The sequence below is a fragment of the Bos javanicus genome, chromosome 5 (genome assembly GCF_032452875.1).
Source record: "Bos javanicus breed banteng chromosome 5, ARS-OSU_banteng_1.0, whole genome shotgun sequence".
NCBI classification, from domain to species: Eukaryota; Metazoa; Chordata; class Mammalia; order Artiodactyla; family Bovidae; genus Bos; species Bos javanicus.
Genome location: NC_083872.1, coordinates 104,203,652 through 104,225,470, shown reverse-complemented (window position 1 = coordinate 104,225,470; position 21,819 = coordinate 104,203,652). Strand labels below are relative to the sequence as shown.

The window sequence follows — 21,819 nt, the reverse complement described above, 5'->3', positions numbered from 1 at the left end:
AGTCCTGGTGATGGTGTCCACCACTGGAGACCTCTGATATTAGGTGACACAGCTGAAGTTAGCACTGAGCCCTCAGATCCACAGGTCTTTCCAGGAGACTGTGCTTCCATTTTTTGGATATGGAGCTTCATGGTGTCCTGTTGAACGCATGACTGATACCCTGCTCTCACATACTTGGGCACTTAGTCCTCACCACAGGATTTGTCTGTAAGAACCCTCGTAAACCAAAGTTCCACTTCAGAAATTTCAAGGCTGTGTGGCCTTCTGTGGCTAGGGACACACACACACACACAGCCCCGTCGCAGAGCATTCACTCTTAACACACACACACTACTGTCAATCCTCCATCCTGGCCTTGAATGCCTCTCCAGATAGCTATTTCCCCCATGCTTATACTCACATCAGTAGCTCCACTGCCTCTGATCCTTTTACACGAATTTATTTCTATACAAGGTTCTAAAAACACCCCTTGGTTTTATACATAAGTTTTTCCTTTTTTTTGTCTTCATTTTAAATTGCTTTATAACAACTTGTTTCCTGATTTTTTTTTTTTTTCCATTTTCTCTTTTCTCGGAAATCTGCCATGATTTAAAAAAAAAAAAAAAAAGACCAAAAAAAAAAAAATGTTGCTGGCCAGGAGACAGGGTGGAGAAAAACAAAAAGGGGACAAAAATAAACAAAACATCAAATATGAAAATTCTGAGATAATGCATTTATAAACACAGAAATGGTTACAACAAAGATGGCCGTGATGAGTGGATATATATATATATTTATATATATATATTTATATATAAATCCGTGTCCGGCAACTGACCGTGGCACCTAGGGAGCTAAGTCCAGTCTTTGCATTTGCCCTGAACTCTCCCTTCTCTGCAGCAGTCCCTTGTGGGGTTTCTTAAGGAACCCACAGCTCCTTAGGCTGGGGATTGGGAGACAGAGCACAGGGCCTCGGCTGGCAGAGAAGAGGAGAGACTCCAAGGAAAACCATAACCCACACTTCTAAGCCACCTTGACCATTTTGGGGATCTCTGGCCCCTTGGGGACCACACCTCAGCCCTTGATCCCCCACCCCCAGACCTCTTTCCTGTATTAGGTAGAAGTGAAGTGAGGTCATGAGGGAAAAGAAAATGGCTCCCAGGGAGAGGGGCACGGGAGGAACCTCTGTTCCTTCGCAGGCAAGAGTAGAACAGGAGGCTGGTTGCATTTAGGACTCCCTCCTCTCTGACATCCGGGAGGGCCAACCTCTAGTCCTCTTATCAGCCCGAGCTTGGAGGATCACGAGGGTGAGGAGAGAGTAAGTGCCCCGCTGGAATAGTCTCTATGAGGTCATAGCAAACCCCTCCCCTGAGCACCAACCCCCAATTTTAAAAGCTATGCTTAGGCAGGGAGGCTGCCGGATTACGCTACCAGCTCAGTACTCCTCTGCCCATCGGGAGGGCTGACGTTCCTTCTGAAGAGGAGCTGAGAATAAGGATGGTATCCTGGGAAGGAAGGCCGCGCCTGAAGCCCAAGGAGGTGGAGCTGTGGCCTGTCAAAGAAGAAGAGGACTTTTCCCACCGGGAGGAGCTGGAGAAAGGAGGGACCGGCTCTTCCTCCCCCTCTTCCCAGTGGCCGGCAGCACAGGTCTCTACGAGCTGGCCAGGTGCTCCACCTGGATGGTGCTGGTGGTGACGGTGAGGCAGATGTCCTTGTGATGCTCCGCCGTCTTATAGGGCGTCAGGTCAAAGGAACACTGGGGTGGAGGGTTCGGGTTGCTGTCCCCGCCACCCCCACCCTGGGGGGCTGCCCCAGGGGACTGGAAGTGTGGTGGCTGTGGCTGTTGTTGCTGTGGCTGCTGCGAAGCCTGAGAGGCCTGGGCTTGGGCCTGGGCCTGGGCTTGGGCCTGGGCCTGGGCTTGAGCTTGAGCTTGGGCTTGGGCCTGGGCCTGGGCCACCGCTGCTGCCGCCGCCGCCGCCTGCACCTGCTGCTGGAGATCAGGAGGGTTGTGTTTGCGCATGTGTTTCATCAGGTACGTTTCCTGGGGGAGATGGAAAAGGAGTTGAGGGGAGGAAAGAAGGGCTGTTATTTTGCTTTAAATGGAACAACATGGATACAGAGGTATTCTGGAACCTCACAGGTTCTCCCCTGAAGCCACTTTCAGGGTTCACTACTGGGTGGACAAGAGAGGGGGACCTTTATAGAGTCACCGTGGGCATTCATCTGGCACAGGGAACGCTGTCATTTTCTCCAAGATCTCTTAATGGAACAACTTGAACACCTTTTTCTGGAATCTAATGTGTGTGTGTGTTAAGTCGCTTCAGTGTCTTGACTCTTTGCAACCCTATGGACTGTAGTAGCCCACTAGACTCCTCTATCCATGGGATTCTCCAAACAATAATACTGTAGTGGGTTGTCATTTCCTCCTCAAGGGGAGCTTCCCGACAAAGGGACAGAACCCACGTGTCTTACATTTCCTGCGCTGGCAGGCAGGTTCTTTACCACTTGCGCCACCTGGGAAGCCCCGGAGTCTAATGAAGAGGTCTAACTAAAATCTCATCTCTCACAATTTCAAGGTGCTTTCTTTTGTCTTATGTCTAAGGAAAATGAAGAGTCACTGCTGAGCGGTGGACCTAAGCTTAAAGGACCAGGCACCCTCTACATTTCTCAGCTCTGCGTCTTTTCACTTCGGTTCTCTTTCCTGATCCTTCCAAGTTGGAGCAAGGGAGGGGGCGTGGTCACAGGTGCGGTGCAGCACCTTCAGGGGGGTGGGAGGAGTGCTCACCGACGTGTACGCCCGGCTACAGATGGTGCAGGTGTACACCTTGGCATGCTTCACTGTGTGCGTGGACAGGTGCACCTCCAGCGAGGTCGCGTCTGTGTACGCCCGGTGACAATTGTGGCACTTGAAGGGTTTATCTTTGTTGTGCTGCCGCCTGTGGGACTGAGAAAATGGGGAGAAATCAGGATAGATGTGCCAGACTCTGCCCTCCTGCCTCCTCAACCTTAATGGAAGGCCCTGAGTTTGGCCCCAGGACTCTTGACCTCTGCTTCTGTCCACAGACACTAGAAACCACTTCAGATGAAACCTCAGGAGGCACCAGCTAAAGGAAGCAGCACCCATAGGGCAGCAAGCACCAGGATCCCAAAAGTCAGACTGGCAGCTACGCCGGGGCCATTTATTCAGCGCGGAGATTGCTGGAGCACACCAAGACCTCTCAGGGGGCTGCATAGAGATAACATAATGTCTAATATGGAATAGAATAAATGCAGCACAAAGAGAGTCCCTCCATCTTTCAGTGAGCCAGATGTTACAGAAGGAAGCATAAAAGTAAAACAATGCCATTCTTCTAAATTTTCTTTTTGGTGGGCAATGGGGGAGGATTTAGAGATGTTTATGCTGATGTGAAACAGGGTTTGTTATTTTAATTTTTTTAATTTTTAAAATTTATTTATTAAAAAAAAATCTTTTACCTGAGCCACACAGCACGTGGGATCTTAGTTCCCTGACCAGGGATCAAATCCACACCCGCTGCATTGGCAATGCAGTCTTAACCACTGGACTGCCAGGGAAATCCCTGTTTGTTACTTTTATAAACAAATTACCAAACAGTTTTTCAGTTTGATAATCTCTGTAATTAGATATGATTACCCACATCAACAAAAGCTCTTTAGGTTCCTCGATGACTGTTAAGAGTGTAAAGGGTCCTGAAAAAGTTTGGGAACCACTGGCTGGTGACACAGCACCTCAATCCCCAAGACTCGGGCCAAGTCTCAGGCCTTGTGTGGAGGGTGGAGCAGTTACCTGCAGGTTGGAGAGCTGTGTGAAGGCTTTCTCGCAGCCTGGGTGTGCACATTTGTACGGCCTGTCCCCAGTGTGGATTCTGCATGGGATGAGAGGAGAAAGGGAGAGGACGTCAGCGAGGCCGCTCAGGGACCAGCGCCTCAGCAGGCCTACTTGGGGAACACGGCGCGGGTCTCCAGGAAGCGCCAGCTCAGGCCACGGGCCCAACTTCTGCTTGCTGCCCATGCCACACGGCTCAAGCTGGGCTCCTTTGAGGGACTGGGGGCGGGGAAGGCTGGGGGCCTAGCAGCCAAGGGACAGTCAGGCCACAACCTGGCAGCTGAGGCAGCTCCCACAGCAATCATCCCTCATGAATGTTCAGAAACGTAAGATAAACAAAACAGTGAGAAGAAACACAAGACACTTCTCCCATGGTCCCCAACACACAGCCAGAAACCATCACTTCAACCCTAGCAGCACTCCCAGAGAAAATTCTGGTGTCAAAGAAGAGCACAGAGTTACGCGAACCGTGAAGGGCAACGTGACACAGGAAGCTCCTGGGGTTCTGCCTAGTTCTGCCCTCACAGTAGGAAATGCCCAGGTTAGTACAAATCTGATCGCTTCAAACACCACAGGGCCCTATGCTGAGGTGAGCCAAGGACTTGAGGGTCTCTAGATCCCTGCTCCTTGGCAGGGACTTCAGAAGCATCTCTGTGACCAGCTGCTTTTTGAGACCATGGGTGTAAAAATCCTGAAAACCTCGCAGGATGCGTCTCCTTGTGAGGAAAGCCTGATTCCTCCTCTTCGAGAAGCCAGCTGTGGGACCACGTTAAGGGGAACTGCCACCTCCAGAAACAGCCGGGAGAGGAGGCCTATGGCCAGCAAGACCCTGGACTCCAGCTCAACTTGATCGCATCGAAGGTCATCAGGTCTTCCAAACGCAGGCTCACCTCCTCCGGGCTACTCGAGGATCACGGGACAAACTGCACATCATGGGGTGGGAGCTTTTCGTTTCATTGTGCACATTTGGCATGTGTTCTGTTCTGTACTCCTGGCCTCCCTGGGAGCCTTGCGTGGTGCTGTCGGTGTCGCCAGGCTGGTAGCTGGCTGAAGTCTCATTCTACCTCCTGTTTATAGTTGGTGCCCAAGGGCTAGAGGGACAGTCTTCTCCAACCAAATGTCCTCGAGGAGAAAATCTTGGCAGACATGTGCACGTTCCAGGTTGTCTCCAGGCAGGAGGATGAGAGAAGGACTTGTCAGCTATGTTCCCAGCGGGTTTCCTCCTCCCTCAGATCAGGGAATGGCCCAGTCATTGCGTCTCCTCGGCACTGCTTCTGACCCACAAAGGCAGATCTCTGAATGTCCACCGGTGTCTCCAGTCTTGCGTGGTCTTCCTCCCCGGTGCCAGCTCTCTCCTCCAGCCGGGTCTCTCCCCCGCCCCCCGCATGCGGGTTGTTGTGTGTGTCCGGGGCGGGGGTGGGGAGGGCATGCCAGCGGGGCGGGGGCAGTAGCCCGCCACTCTCCCTTACCGTGTGTGCTGCTGGAGGTGGGAGAGCTGGCGGAAGGCCTTCTGGCAGTAGGAACAGTTGTAGGGCTTGGCCCCCGAGTGGATACGGAGGTGCTGGGCCAGGTAGGAGGTGTTGGCGAAGGTCTTGGAGCAGTGCGGGCACTTGTGGGGCTTGATGATCTCCGTGTGCACCTTGGAGTGGATCCTGCCGGAGAGGAGAGGAGGGAGGGGGAGGAGGGAGCGGCTCGACACCACGGGCTCAGCTCTCCGCTGGGTGCAAGGATGCTGCTTGATGGACGAGAGCACCCCGCCTCCCTCCCCCCGGAGAGGCTGGTGAAGAGGACACCCGCGTCTACGCTGCTGCTGATCTTAAATCGGTGGCTAGAATGGCAGTGAGATGATGAAGAGCGGCACCCCTGGCTCCAGTAACCTTAAAGAATTCCGGCGCGTCAGCCCTCCGCTTTGGGCCAAGGTCACACACTCACCACGGAAACCCTGCTTCCACACAGTAATCTGAACAAAGACCACCACCGCCTGCTGCCCATGGACCTGAGGCTGAACGCGCACCTTCGCTCTGACCTGAAGTATATAGTAAGAGCAGGGCCTGCTCTGCAGAAGATTTCCAAACACAGACACAGAGAGAAACCGCACAGATGGGTCCAGTCTCTGGGGCCAGAGAGCACAAGTCTCCCGGCCCCACCCCGCCTGAGCTGCAGGGACATGTCATTAGTTTTCACAAACAGCAATAGGAGAGTCGAGGCTCCCAGGGGCAAGGTGGAAAGGGACACAGGATAAAAGGTGGAGAGAGGAGGAGGAGGTGCTGGCCACGTGGCCTCAGGGTCCACGCTTGGCAGGGGAGTTGGGGGGGTGGGGGGGTACCGAGAGCAGCCTTACCGGGTGTGCTGCTGGAGATGAGAGAGCTGGCGGAAGGATTTCTCACAGAAGTTACAACTGTAGGGCTTGGCCCCTGAGTGGATACGGATGTGCTGGGCCAGGTAGGAGCTGTTGGCGAAGGTCTTGGAGCAGTGTGGGCACTTGTGGGGCTTGGTCTCGGTGTGGGACTTGGAGTGGATCTGCATCTCCGACTTCGAGTAGAAGGTCAGGGAGCACATCCGGCACCTGGGCCAAGGGAGGGCAGCGGTTAGGACTCTGTTCACCAAGCGGGAGTGGCTGAGCCCGCCCCTCCGCTGCCAGGGACGCCAACCCCTCTGATCTCTCCTGTGCCAGTCACTCCACAGGCCCTCCAGATGAGGGGCTCTATTTTATCTATCCTGACAGCCTACACTTCCAACACAGCCCGGCACAATGTGAGTATTTAATTCAAGTGTTTGCTTAATGCCTGGACTCCCCAGTGTGTACATAAACAAGAATTCAACCAAGTGAGACAGGAAAACCTTATGACTAGCCCTGGGCTGACGTGAATTCGCCTCACGCCCATCTTCCTTCTGCCTGTAACTTGATTTCAGATTTTTAAGCGCCCCTTCCTCTAGGGTCCCGTGGCGAAAGGACATCCCTCGAGGAACCCTCCAGCTCCTCAGAGGACAGTGAGGACAAACCGACCAGGTTCCCCAGAAGGACTTTTCTCCTGTCTCCTCAGATTTTCTCCTACTTCCTGTTTGACAGTGAATCTAGATTCCTCCATGGGGTGGAGAAACAGCACGATTACTTGGAGGGGGCCTTCCCCAACCCTGCATCTGGCCTCCACCCTGTATCCAACGTTTCACCCACTACCCCACCCCCAGCCCCTCGCCAGTCACATGAGAACTACTTCTGCAATGAGCCAAGGAAATTGCTGGAGTGGGTTGTACCCCCCAAACGTTCAGGAGAAGAAGACTGGCAAAACACTGAGCTTCCCGCTGAACCTTTGCTTGGCACCAACGCCAGCACCTCAGGTTGACAGCAGGAGCATCTGCGTGAACTTGCACTCGTCACCTGAGCTGGCAATCCTTCTCCTACTGACATTGCCCAACAATATCAAATAAGGAGGCCTGTGGGCAAGATAAGTCACAGCTATCTAGACTTTACTGGGGAAAAGCTATGTAGTCTCTACGTGAGTTGGAACCCTATCACTCCTGACCAACTCAGCAGCACGTAACGTGGGCTGCCAGCAAGGGCCGCAGCCTGGGAGCCAGGGCAATCTGGACCCTCTGCTCTGGGTCCTCCTTCTCGAAGAGGAGCTCGGGGATGGTGAAGGGGGGGTTCTGCTTTTTTTCTGATCCCAGGAAAATTTTCAGAGAATAATTCAGATGGGGACTAAAAAGAACTCTTGAGCTCCTCAGAGAGGATGAGACTCTAATGAGTTGGGGATACAGTTGCTGTATTGACGCTTCCACTAAAATGCCCATTGGTAAGGCTATTTCTATTCTAGAGTTGCCTGAAAACTCTGAAGGAAATCCAATTACCAGCTGACCAACCCCTTGCTGTTTGTTGTCTGGTATATCCACCCATTGTGTGTGTGTATATGTGTGTATGTGTGTGTATCTTTGTGTGTATGGGCGGGTTGCTGTTTATAGTCAGTAGGGTCCAAAGGAAGTCTGGACACCTGGGCTCTATGCAGGGTTTAATTACAATCCTGCTTGTCAATCTAGACCTCGATTTTCTGGTCTGTAAAATGGAGAGAGAAATATCTGCCCCTCAAAGACCCAGAATGGTCAACAGTAAGCCAAGTGTTCCCCAGTAACAGAACTGCATTAACGTTAGCAGCACCAGTGCTGGACGAGCTCACACTACTCTGTATTTCACTAAGACCGAGGTTAAAAACTAGACACGTTGTCACTTGGAGGAGAAACTGAACTAAAGTTACGAGATTAATTTCCTTCCACCACTAAGATTTCTCAGGCAGGTGGAAAGACACACCCACTCATGTTAAGTCCAATGAAACCTCGTTAGTTTGTGTGTGAATGCTGAACACATAACTGTACCCTTCATCTGGAATTAATTATAAAAAACAGAAACAAGCCTCTTCATCAAAGTTTTCAACTACAGAAGCTCTGCCAAACTTAAATTCATCGAAAATGGACTGGCAACAAAATGTGCCGTCTCCAGAGGGGTAAGTATCATACAGATGATTGTGATAATAACTCAGTACTAAATGGGAGTTAATAGATGTCATTTGCTGTTGTGCCTGAATTAGGCCCTTTAAAAAAAAAAAACAACACGTATTATTCATTGATTTGGCTGCACTGGGTCTTAACTGAGGCATGTGGGATCTAGTTCTCTAAACAGGGATCGAACCCGGGCCCCCTGCATTGGGAACAGAGTCTTAACCACTGGACCACCAGGGAAGTTCCTTGAATTAGGCCCTTTAAACACACGGTTTCCACTCCTCACAACAATCTGGCAAGCACTGTCCTGTTTTACAGACAGGAACACAAATGCTCAGAAAGGTGAAGCCATTTGCCATTGGACAACCCATGATTCATTCTCACCTGACCTAAGACTCCTCACTCTAGAAGGGATTGAGGGAGAGCTAGACCACTGCAGCATCTGCCAGAAACATTTAAACACTAAAACTACAGGGAGGCTTAAGTGACCATTAATGTACTTCCATCTCCGAAATCCTCTGAAGCCAAGTAAGTACAAATCTAATGCCAGGTATGTGTGTGAGGGGTTGGGGTTGCGGGGGGGGGAGGGAGAAACCCGACTAGGAGAGCTGTGGCAGTGGGCAGGATAGGAAGGCCAGTGTCCATGTCACCGGGCACACAGCTCCAGAGGCCTCTGTGCACACCTGATGCCACAAGGGTGCCCCTGTGGAGGCATGCAAGGCCACAGCCTTGGTTACAAGAACAGCTTTGAATTAGCGACTCTTTTTTCCCCTAAGATGATCAAAAACATCTGGATATTCAGATTTTCCTCAGAACATTTCCACAGGAGATGAGGGCCAGGATGAATCTTCCCATTTTACAGATGGGAATAGAGAGCAAGAAATAAGTTGACTTGCCCAGAGAAAAAGAATCCAATTCCCTCAACGCCCAGTTAAATGCTATGGACCACAGGAGTGGTTGTGGTTGACCCACACATGGATTTGCAAACGCGATTCTTCACGATTAAAAAGATTCCTCTGGAACCTCCGAGTTCTGAGTTTCTGAAACAATTCCATTTACCTATAACACAGTTGTGGTGTTGGTTTAGTTTCTCAGTCGTGTCTGACCCTTTGTGACTCCATGGACTAGAGTCCGCCAGCCTACTCTGTCCATGGAATTTCCGAGGCAAGAATACTGGAGTGAGTTGCCATTCCCTTCTCCAGGGGATATTCTCAACCTAAGGATTTAGTCCCCCTTAAATTCAGAGTTCCCTTTAGCACCTGGAGGTGGGGCTGGTCAAGAATTCCAAAAACACTGTGAGTATGGGAAGTCCTGTCACAGCTGCCCTCCAATTGTAAGCTCACATTTCTTTGCACATGCAGTGTGAGAAGTCCAGAAATGGCTTTCATGTGGGTCCAGAAAGCACATGAGAAACCACAGCAGAATCAGAGGACCCCGATCCCTGTGAAGGGCCCCCCAGTGTCAGGGAGTCCTCCCATCACTTCTTCAAGGAATGAACTCATTGAGCTGTGGCTCAATGTCACAATGACCTCACTTTAAGCAAATACATAAAAACCCAGATTTGTACAAAATAAAAGGGATTTTCATTTTATGAAATATATAAAACGATGCCTTTAAATGAATCAAGCTTGTCAAGTACCTTTATGATATGACATGATGTAAACATTTTTCAGGAACACTTTTACTGTATAAAGTAGGGTACACCTGCAATAATAAAGCTGCAGTGAGCTTTCAGGTTATGAGCTGGAATTCTGCAGTGCTCAATACTTTCTGCAGAGCACAGCAACACTCCCCTCATTCTGATTTACAAAGAAGACTTTTAAACGCTCTGAACTCTCCATGATAGAAATGTACAACACATAAAAAATAAATAAATGCTACGTGATGACCATTTCTTATCTGTTTTGAAGTTCCCAACATTTCAAATCTTATCTGATAAATACTCCCAACAACTGGGAGGCATAAACAGAATTCTCCCCATTTTACAGATGAGGAAACTGAGGCCCAGAGAGGGGAAAAGGACTTGCCCAGGGTCACACAGCAAGTTCGTGGTGGAGCCGGGAACTGAATCCATGAGCCCAAGGCTCTGTCCATTTCCTGTGCCGCAGTTCCCTTCGCTCCTAAAATGGGAACAACATTGCCCATCTCGGTACGCTAAGGACAGACCCAGTCTCCCAGCCATGCATGTCTGCCCATCTGCGTCAAAGCTTCGACAATGGTTATTCCACTCTGTACACTGGGGCTAAACTCCCCGAACCCTCTAGGGCCCTTGATGGTTCTCAAGGGGAATAAAAGATTTCCAATTTTCAAAGGGTAGGGAGTTCAGATAATGTAACCATTTTCATATAGTATAACATGCAAATATGCTTAGAATGCTTTTTGGCAATGGGCAACTTAAAGGAAGTAGGAGATGAAAAGAACTTCCATAATGAGAAGGTGAGCAAACAGCCATTTAACAAGCGAATATTCCACAGGGGGGAGGGGAGGGAATCCTATTTGCTCCATCTTTTAATACAGACCCCTCCCATCATCCCGTCATCCCAACCATGCAGGGTCAGGCAGGCTCAATGCTCAAACAGGGCCCACAAACTGGTGGATGGAACACAGGTTAAGGTTAGCTGTTTAACCAGAAAAGTTTCTTGGAAAAAAAGGAATGGAAAATGTAGAAAGCAAAAAGGAGATGGAGACAAGAGTCTTGAACCTAGTCTAAAGCCTCGTAACAAAACAAATTCCATTATGTCACCCCCAATAAGTCAATGCTGACAACCCCCAAAAATGAAGGGGCAAAATGGGTCTGCCTCCTGGGGAAGAGGCCCCAGAGAAGGGCCAGCAGCCTCATCTTCCTCCCCCTCAACTGAACACCTGACATGCACATGGATCTGAGGTGGAAGCTGCCAGAGCGCTGAGCCCAACAGGGCAGGGAAGCTGAGAGAGCGGCACCCACTCCAGCCCCCCGCCACCCTTACCTGTAGGTCTTGCCGTCTTTCTGATGGTCATCGTCGTCCTCAGGGGAGAGGACATAAGGGTCGTTCATCTCTGGCAGCCCTGACTCCAGCATCCGCTTCTTCTTTCGGCCCCGGGGGGGCTTAGCGGCCACCACAGTGCCGCCACCGCCACCTCCGCCGCCGCCGCCTTCCTCGGTGAGGGTTGATGCTACCTTCTTAGAGAGGTCAGGGACCACCTGCAGGGCTTGTGAGCCAGGGGGAAGAGCTGAGACAATCATGGGAGCCGAGATGGGGAAGGTCTGAGCTGACGTGGCTGTGGTCACGAGGGAGCCTGAGGGGGACGTGATAACCAGGCCAGGACCTAGGATTGCGAGAAAAAGGAGATGGTGTCATGTTGTCTGGTCCTCACCCTGGTCCTACTTCATTTTCCCCAGATCATTGTCTACGTAGCCCCTCACCACCGTCCCCCCACCCGGAGTATACAGGAAACCCCAAGCCCTGTAGAAAAACAATGGTCTCCTAACCCCTGTCCCCACCCCGCCCGGTAACAGTGAGATTTACCCCTTGATTGACTCCCTTCTCTTCTCCACCTCTGAGAACAGGAGACTCCTTGATTCAGAGAAGGAAAGAATGTCACCTCCTCAAAGGCAGGGACCGCATCTTCTACTTCTTTGTATCCCCCACAATGCCTAGCGCATTGCTAGGCACACAGTAGGCACTTAATAAAGATTTGATTGAGGAATCAAAACACGTATCCCACTCCCCATGTCCCCGGCGCCCTCCAGCCTGGGGTACTGATCGCGGAAGATCAACACCTCAGATTGGAGAAGAGTGGAGGTGCTCACCGGCGGTCATCAGTCCTGTTGACGGCACGGGGACCACCGTGATGTTCTGGGTGACCGATGCCTGGCTGTGTGGGGTCAGCTGGTCTGACTTGGACTCTGTGTCCATGCTGATGCCCGAGGGCAGGGACACCGAGGCAGGCACTGTCAGCAAGGTGGGGTAGTGGGGCGGAGCCAGCCCACAGCCCTTCTCTGGCAGCAGCTGATCCTTCATCTTGTTGATAAACATTGTGTTCTCAATCTGAAAGGAAAGGAAGGAGACAGCGGCCTGTGAGGGAGGGTCCAGCCTGCATGCTCCCTTGGCACCCTGCTCCGTGGAGACCAAAAGACGGGGGTTAATAGCTGCGCTTCCAGAGATTAGCTGAGTGGAAACGCTATATAATCCTGGGGAGACAGCATAGGATTTATCTTGCTTCAGCATCCACAGTCACAGAACTCGCTACTCGGAGCTGACAAAAGTACACAAGGGAGCCAACCACCACCTACCTGTCCTGAGACCGTGGGGATTGAAGGCCAGAAGTACGGGTTAGAATTGAAGTGAGATTCTTCCATTCTACCTGAAGATGGAAAGAGACACCACGTCACAGGCAGGAATAACTTGAACCAGCTCAGCAGTGGGGAGAGGAGCAGAGGAGCTCCTGGTCTCTTCCCACAGGGCTGGGAACAAGCCCTCAGACCTGGCACACGGGTCCCTGCGCTCAGGGCCCTTGGCACTACATCCGCATCCAACCGGGGCTCCCAGGATCAGATGCTGGGGAGAGAGCTCGTTTACCCACACAGTGCTTCCTGTAGCCCCAAGAAACAGAACTGGTATTGCTTTCTTTAGTGACAAGAAGAGAAACTGAAGTCATGGGCTTCCCTGGTGGCTCAGTGGTAAAGAACCTGCCTGACAAGGCAGGCAACACGGGTTTGATTTCCGGTCTGGGGAAGAACCCTCATGCTACGGGGCAACTAAGCCTGAGCGCCACAGCTACTGAGCCTGTGCTCTAGAGCCTGGGAACCGCGACTACTGAGCCCATGTGCCCCAGAGCCTGTGCTCCACAGCAAGAGAAGCCACCTCAATGAGAAGCCCAAGCACCACAACCAGAGAGTAGTCTCCGCTCATCGCAACTAGAGAAAAGTCCCTGTAGCAACAAAGGCCCAGCGCAGAGAAAAATAAATAAAATAGTATACTAGAAATTAAGAAGAGAGAGAAACTGAAGTCTTTCCATGAGAGAGGAAGGCAGGGGCCCATGTACACACAAAGCAGATCACTGATCAGGTTGAAAAGAGCTGGGGCATCTATCCTTGTTCCTCTCCCTTCATCCCTCAAATCCATCTCCTTGAAATAAAAAAAATTCCAAGGGTTCCAATCCACATGTCTATAGGTCATATAGTTTGAAAAGGTTCTTGGTCAGAACACAAAATGCCCAAGAAAATTAAAGAATGAAACTGATGAGAATCAGAATCACAGTATTTTGGGGCTCCATATGATATCTGGGAGCCACGCCCCCACAGATCTCCTCAAGGTGTAAGAACAAACTCAGTGCTGCACTGGGTACCACACACCCTGGACTGAGCAGCGAGAACATGCGGGAACCAGTTTGTTCTTTAAACATATATTTGTCTACACTGGGTCTTAGTTGTGGCTCAAGGGACCTTTGTTGCAGCATGAAGAATCTTTAGTGGTGGCATGCGGGATCTAGTTCCCTGACCGGGGATCAACCACAGGACGGTGGAGTCTTAGCCACTAAGCCACCAGGCAAGTCCCTGGAGTACGCAGTTTTAAAAGGGGTGTTAGCTCTCACAGTAGCAGCAGGACCCCAGATCGCCACCTAAAAGGATTGAGAACAGGGACTTTGGTGGGCCAGAACACACACACATTACCAGACCTCTCTGGAGTTCTCAAACACCGTGCCTCTACAAGCTCAAGTTCTCTGTGTGCAGATGACACGTAAGCTTAAAACCCTGGGAGTGAGGAATAAGAAAAAAGTAAAGGAATCCCTCAGGATCACACTGGAAGTCACCGACGGGTCTGAAACCCAGGCAAGAGATCCCACCACTCACTTTCTTTCTTGTTACTGTTTTTATTTTTTAAATGTATTGTTTTAATTGAGATGCAGCTGACCCACTGCTTGCTTTCACACTCTGATCACTGTTCCTGGCAAGGCTTAATTTCAGGCTGCTGGTCCACAGTAGCGTCCCAAAAGCCTGGACCAAGGGGACATCCAGGCCAGCAGAAGCAGGTGAAGGGAAAAGAAGAGAGTGCTACGAAGGGACGTGAGGAAAAGCGGAAACAAACATGAACACCTGCTCTGGGCCAAGAGCAATCAAGCTCCAGGAGGGGCAAAAGACTCGCAGGAGGTCTTGACTTACAGCCACGGTCCCGCCAAGGACACACTGGAGGTGGACATCAGGGGTACCAATAGCTGGAAGGGAGACTGGGCACAGAAACCTGGTCCCAAGAGCTGTTTGACTAGGCAAACCAGGAAAGTTCTCCAACAAAGGAGGTGGAGCCAAAGGATCTCACTCAGACGTAACCCTGTTCCTCAGCCTCTGAGAAGTCTCAGCACACTTACTGCTCTATCGAACAACACTCTCAATTTTCTTAAAACCTGTGAATGGAAACAGAACTGAATTTCAGCCTATTCGTTCCCCAGAAAAGAGAGGACAGGAATGTACCAAATCTGCGGCAACCACTGCTTCACATGAGAGGCTCAACCTGAAATGCCCCGAGGGTCAAGCACAGACAAACCCTGCTTCCTGAGGTATAAATACAGTAAAACCGGACACTCTCCACCCAGGTGCTACCCACTTGCCCACCCGTGCTGGTTTATGGAGGGAGGGCCCTCTGCAGGCATTGGAAATTGAGAAACAATGAGATCCCAGCATCAGGGGATCCAATCTGGCCCAGCTTTGGGGAGAGGCAGGGGCCACATCTTGAACTTGTTTCCCAACTCTATAACACAGGGCCCATCTCCTAGTAAGCAATTTTGTACTTAACGAATCCAGTGACAGCAGCCAGATCTTGAAAGTCATGCCCAGGGCTTCAACTTGAACCTAAGCCCCCATCCGTCTTTCTGGCTGAGAGAGAGACTGGTGAAATAGACAAGGGTGGTGACTATGCTGGAAATGAAGTAGAGAATTAGGCTGGCAAGTAAAGGAAAGGTGGGTCTGGGACTTTCCTGGCGGTCCAGTGGTTAAAAATCTGCCTTGCACGCAGGGAATATGGGTTCGATTCCTGGTCGGGGAACTAAGATACCACGTCTCGGAGCAACTAAGCTCGCACCACAAGTACTGAGCCCACACGCCACAACTAGAGAGTCTGCAATGCAACAGAAGATTCCACATGGCGCAAGGAAGATCCCCAGTGCCTCGACTATGACGGTGCACCCAAACAAATAATAAATACGTAAAATTTAAAAAGAATGTTTTTAAATAAAGGAAAGGAGGGTCTAATTATAATTTCCCCCTAAAGAATCAAGGAAGTCAACTCATATGGATGTGAAAATGTAAGAGGGAGGAACTGAGAGCCTGAAAACAGGTTTTCCTCCGACAGGATTCCTGCGCACGAGGCCCCCTGTACCTCCAAACTACATTCATTCATAGTGTCCACCGGGGGCTCTGGAGAAGCGGTTTCTGGGTCAACCGTGGCCTGTCAATTCTTACACAGGGGTGCCAAGTGATCTGGTGGACGGTATCACCACCGCCATTAGCATTGATTAAGTGCCAACTGTGTTCAAGAAACTGTTCAGAACACTTTACAACCATCACATCATTTAATCCCACAACAATTTAATGAAGCAGGATCCCGCAATCCCTGTTTTTTTTTTTTTTTTCTTAAAAATTTTTATTGAAATAGTTATTTTTAATGTGATGTTACCTGTTTTTCAAATGAAGAAACTGGAGGTAAATAGTAAACAGCAGAGCAGGAATCTGAACCCAGGACCAAAGAGCAAGCTGGGAAAGGGTCCTAGGTGAGACCAGCTCTAGTACGTGCTCTCTCACACTGCGGGTGATTCACAACTCAAAATTTAGACCATTTCCAGGGATGGACTATACATTGTGCAGGTAGTTCCCAATAAATGCTTTTAAAAATGGAAGTTTTCAGGGAATTCCCTGGCAGTCCTGTGGTTAGGACGCTGCACTTTACTGCCATGGGCCTGTGTTTAATTTCTGGTTGGGGAACTAAAATCCCAGAAGGCCCGGCTCAGCCAAAAACAAACCCCAAAATGAAGTTTTCAATGACGCAAAATGCAGTGAAAGACGATATTCACCTGGCCACCAAGATAAGGGATTTTAGGATGATGGAGTCTGAGTTAAAAGACCAGACAAATGGAATACAGGTCTCTCCAACCCCTTACCTCATACTCTGTTCTCTCACTCTGCTCTAGTCCTTAAAAGAACAAAGCTGCAGATCAGAACCATGGCTGTTCCCAAGACAGCATGATAAACGTTGACTGTGGGCTTCTGATAAACATATTGGCCCAAAAAGGGGGTACACGGGGAGCCCTGCTCACCCAACTAGAAGCAATACTTGCCGGCAGGGTGACACCTGAGAAGGGTCAACACTGTCCTGATGAGGCCGACTTACATCTCTGTATCCTTGACCTGAGATCAGACAGAGGCCAAGAAGGAAAACTGCTGCCAGAAGACATGTCAAGGGCGCCCCCTGGGGTTGTGTCACAGGGTGCCCCAGCCAGTGCCAGGTCACTCAAATACCTGCCAACTGTTGTTTGACCCCTTCTCCTTTCAACTGTCTATGGTGCATGAAAGAATTTCCACCAAACCATCCTGACATCCAAGCAGGCGCATGTCAACAGTCTTAAAACCCAAAGAAGATAATGATATTACAGAGAAACTTTATCTCCATACAGAGTGCCAGGTTTTTTTGGTTGTTGTTGCTTCTTTTGCTTATTTTTTGTTTTCTATTTTGGCTGTGCTAGGAAGCTGGTGAGATCTCAGTTCCCAGACCAGGAATAGAACCTGGGACATGGAACTGACAATGCCGAATCCTAACCACTAGACCACCAGACAATTCCCCATAGAGCAGCACTAATTTTGATGATTATGCCAAAATATTAAAAACAAAAGCAAACAGAATAGGTGACCCTAGAGTGGGAAGGAAGGGGAAGACTTCTATCACAGCCCCAAAGTGCAGGAAAGAAGGAAAACACAATACATGGAAAGATGTTGGCAGACTGAAAATTTGCCAACTTTACTTTAATTTAAACTTTACTACTGCACCATGCCTCCACTGTTCATCAGTGAGAAGTTGGAGAGCACATTTTTTTTCAAGAGGTTCAGGAAACTACATATCCCTCTTCCAATCTCAAAAGAAATCTTGGAAGACCGAGGAAGTGAAAACAACATTCTCTCACCCAACCAACCTTTAGGAAATCATGAAATGTACCAACCAAATTTAGTAGCAAGAGGATGGACCGAGGAATCAAGGCTTCCAGAATCTGCATCTGGCCCTGCACATCAGTGGATGACTCTGAATAATTTACTACTCAACTAGGTTTCTACTTGGGTAGAGGATGGAAGAGTACAACCCCCGTAAAACAAATTCATAAGACATATGGAGATGAGATGGAGACAACACAAAAAAGAATAAAATGCTCAAAGTATTCCTAAAAAGAAGAGAGTTGAGAAATACATCCACGTAATGAGGACTAGTAGTGACAATTAGCAGAAGTTACATAAAAGTTCCATAATTACAAAGGAACTATCCCAAAGTCTCAGAACTATAGCCTCCAGCTTACTAATGACCAACTAGAAGCACTAACAAGAGAGATGCAAAGAATAACTAAGTTGAATTCAACTACAGAAAGAACCTGACCCATGGATCTCAGACACTCATTAACTGTTCCAAGATGCACAACTACAGAAAGGTTGCAATATTAGTTAAGAACTTGAAGTGAAGAAGCACCGGGATCATTTTTCGTCAGTTATGAGACAAATCTTTTTCTCAAGTTATAAGGGCCTTCGAGAAGGGCCATCCCAACAGGATTTGGGACCCTCCTACCATGAACTCTTCCAACTACAAAATAATTCAGAACAGGTTTATCCCAACTCTACTGGGAAAGACCAGCACACCAGGCCCAGAAAGACCGACAGAACCTCAAAGCCGGCAACCTTCTACCCTAGGCACCACTGGATCACTGCACCTACGCCCTGCAGGAAGGACACCATAGTGGTTCTCCTTGCCTTGCCTATTCCACCAGTAACTGACAGGCCTGGACAACATGAGGCAAGAAAGAGAAAAAAGGCTGGAGATGAGAGAATACGCACCTAATATTTAATCATCAATTTGGCTCAGAAACCTACAGGGGAATACATTTTATAAACCAGCCTGGAACTGGTTCTCAGAAGACATCTCTAGAATTATAAGCTCTTTGGGGTTGATATATTGTCATTTTCCGACCACCTGAAACCCAATTACTATCAAGCCTCCTATTCTGAATTCTTTCAGACCTACTTCTGGAATCCATTCCATACAGTTTTATCCATTTTTATTTCAAACTACCCACAAATCAGTTCTTTTCCCCCCAAAACTTCACCCTGCTATATATCAAATTCAAATAACCCCTTGTCACAGACTGAAATCACCCACCAGATCCCCTCCAAACACTCATGCAATGTTAAGGACACAAACTCCACTCCAAACTCAGTTCTGCTTGTTCCAAATACATGAAGGCGATTCCCTAAGCTATGCCACAAAGGCTACACTGGCAACTAGGGCCCATGTGTCCCCAAAGCAGAATAAATCTCTCCTTTAGAAACAGTGCAACGCTTAGTGCAACTGCTTAGTGATTTCACTTGAGCATTTCCCAACTCATTCGTGATGAGGACTGGTGGGAATGGAAGGTGATGGTTACAGTGGCAACTTTCTGCACAGAACTTCCTGGGTATCCTCAAGAGATAACAGGAAGAGGCTGATTTTTCTCCCACAGCAAACCCCAGGATTACAATTGCTATTACTTGAAAATTTCTGTCACGTTGTCCAAAAAAGGCCTATTTGATGATGACCCCCCTTCTCTCCCCAAACCAGAAAAGCCATTAACCCCAAATTGTCTTACCCTCTCTCTCTCTTCCTCCTGTCGTCTTATTCCTTGTCCTTTCCAGGGCTCCTGAACTTTCTGTAAACAAATTGTCGGGGTTACAGGGGCCGGTGAGGATGCAGCCACCAAGGAACTGTGGAGAAGCTCAGGAATTCTTTGACTGTCAGCACTCAAGACTGGAGGGCAGGCAGATCCCCCACCCCACCCCAACCTACAGATCCAGAGACGCAAGGATACAGTAACAGGAGTGCAGAGCCACCCTCTATGTGGATACAAGGAAAACAAACCCAATTCCCAGCAACTGAGAAGAACTCTACCACCACTGTGTGGGTTCCACCCCTGGGCTCAGACACTGGTTCTTCTAAGTTCCCGGGGGGCGCCCAGGTGACCAAGGGTCAGAGAACAGAAGAGTTGGAAGAAGAAAAGGGTCCCTGCCTCTCGAGGGTTGACTCAGAAGGCAAAGCTGAGGACTGGGGGGATGCACAAGGCCTTGTGTCAGGCACAGTGCCAGCTCAGGCCCAGGCACTTCCTCTGGCCTCCCCCCACTCTGTGAGGACTTCGCCCCTGCCTACCCAAGGCCCTGCGCCAAGAAGTACCTCCCTCAGCCTGCACAGTGGTCTAGCTACAGGAGTCCCCGGCTGTGCCCTAAACACCTTCTCTGCCTTGGGACAGCCCCTGGGCGCCTTCTCCTGAGGTCGCCCACCACCCGTTCCTCAAAGACCCTTCTTTGGGACGCCCCTCCTTCCCCTCCAGGGAGCTGAACTCTGCCACCCACCAGACAGACACCCGCCCCCTAAACCCCCCCATTCCTCCCCATCGCCCGCTCCTCCACAACCACTTCCGGTTCCGGGACGGACACACGTACAGTCCCATCGTGGACCCCCCCCTTCCCCGCCCCCCCCAAGGAAAAGGGGAGGGGGAAGGAGCAGAGAGCTCGGCGCGCGCCGGCTGCAGCGACGGCGAGACTCACCAGGCGGCGGCGGCGGCTGCGGCGGCGCCAGAGCCGAGCCAGAGCGCGGGAGGGGCGGTGTTTGCTGGGAAGGAGGGAGCCGAGTGCGGTGGGAGGACCCGGAGGGGGCGAGGGGAGGGGAGGGCGTCAGGCGAGCGCGCGGGCACGCACTTTAGGCGCGAGACAGACCCACACACTCACACGCAAGGATCGCGCGCGAGACACCCGCAGGGCGGGGGCGCGAGGCAGTGGGTGGCCCCCTCCCTCCCTCCCCTAACACTCACCCGGAAGTGGTGCTGCAGCTCGTGCTCCCGAGAACCCCGATTCCTCCACGCCCCCTCCCTCCCCTCCCTCCCCCCACTGACTCAGAGTTGAGCCGCGGCGGAGAGAAGGCGGGAGCGCCGGAAACGAAAAGGGGGGAGGGAGGGAAATAGCAATGTGGGGGGGCGGCAATAGGGAAAGGGGGGGAAATGCAAAGGTCGAGTCACTTCCGGGAGCGGCTAGAGCACATCCGGCGCGGCCCAGGCTCCAGCACACCCCGGGAGGAAGTTACGACAGGTAGGGGCGGAAGTAGCTTCTGCCCGCCGGACGGGATAGACCTTTCAGGGATGTGACGCCACCGCGGAAGTGAAGGCAGGTTCTGCTAAGGAAGGGGGCCGAACCTTCAGAACAGCGGTCTCGGCTTCCGGAAGGGACTTCTGGGGAAGTGGGAGGGTGGGAACGCGACAGGTTCATGAATTATGCATCCAGGTAGGAGGGGCGGTATGGATTCTTTAAAGACCGGTCCTGGTTCCCTAACCTCAGGGGGCGATAGGCTGACTTAGGGAGTTACCGTTCTTTTTTCTTATACTCTCTCAAGGATGTCTCAATGCTTTGAATATCCAGGAAAGAAAAAGAACGTGTGAGTAGTTTTCTGAGATCCCTCAGGGCCAAAGAGTAATAACTTCTCCCAACCGTCAGAATCCGATCCCTGCCTGACCACACCCCTTACTCCTTTTGCTTTGGTCTCTAAGTTCCTGTGGCACATCTCCTATCTCCTACTTACGCGGCTTTACTTTTAAATACAACAGTCACCTCTCACTGATACTTTATTGTCTGTTTGTCCTTCCACCGGAATATCGTCCCCACGAGAGCAAGCACTCTGAATTGTTCACTGCTGTGTCCTCGGAGCCTGGCACTTTATAAGCGGTTGGTGAATGTTTGTTGCATCAGTGAACAATTCATGTGAACGCTCTCAGGAAGCCTTCCTTGGTTGTTCCAACCTGTAAGGGTCCCACGTTCACCAAATTTGAACAGCATTTAGTCCCTGCTTTTTAAAATTATATATATATATATATATATATATATATATATATATATATAGGAGAAGGGCACTGGCAACCCATTCCAGTATTCTTGCCTGGAGAATCTCATGGACAGAAGAGCTTGGGAGGCTACAGTCCATGGGGTCACAAAGAGTCGGACACGACTGAAGCGACTTAGTACGCACACATATATTTGTATGTATATGTGTGTATGTGTTAATCGCTCAGTAGTGTCCGACTCTTTGCGACCCCGTGGATTGTAGCCCGCCAGGCTCCTCTGTCCATGGGATTTTCCAGGCAAGAATAACTGGAGTGGGTTGCCATTTCCTTCTTCAGGGGATCTTCCCGACCCGGAGATCGAACCCCGTCACCGGCATTACAGGCGGATTCCCTACCAGCTGACCCGCCTCCCTGGTGGCTCA

The 21,819-nt window shown here is 50.4% G+C and overlaps 1 protein-coding gene across 13 annotated transcripts; it reads right to left on the bottom strand.

The window, feature by feature from the left end:
* Positions 1-423: 423 nt before the first annotated feature.
* Positions 424-20,467, bottom strand: ZNF384 (zinc finger protein 384). Of its 13 annotated transcripts, none has more exons than XM_061418097.1 (13): positions 20,378-20,467; positions 19,163-19,222; positions 15,085-15,176; positions 12,588-12,658; positions 12,105-12,342; positions 11,821-11,868; positions 11,281-11,620; positions 10,342-10,434; positions 6,165-6,389; positions 5,293-5,475; positions 3,785-3,863; positions 2,765-2,923; positions 424-2,020 (listed from the first exon to the last, which is right to left on the bottom strand). In XM_061418097.1, exons 4-13 carry the CDS (start codon positions 12,651-12,653, stop codon positions 1,631-1,633), a joined length of 1,821 nt encoding a protein of 606 aa, XP_061274081.1. In that variant the 5' UTR covers positions 12,654-12,658; positions 15,085-15,176; positions 19,163-19,222; positions 20,378-20,467; the 3' UTR covers positions 424-1,630. The 13 variants fall into 13 exon arrangements, with proteins under 13 accessions (XP_061274081.1, XP_061274080.1, XP_061274079.1 ...); XM_061418096.1 differs by lacking the exon at positions 20,378-20,467 and adding an exon at positions 20,115-20,205; XM_061418095.1 differs by lacking the exon at positions 20,378-20,467 and adding an exon at positions 19,382-19,890 and having other exon boundaries at positions 19,163-19,277.
* Between the last annotated feature and the right edge of the window lie 1,352 nt (positions 20,468-21,819).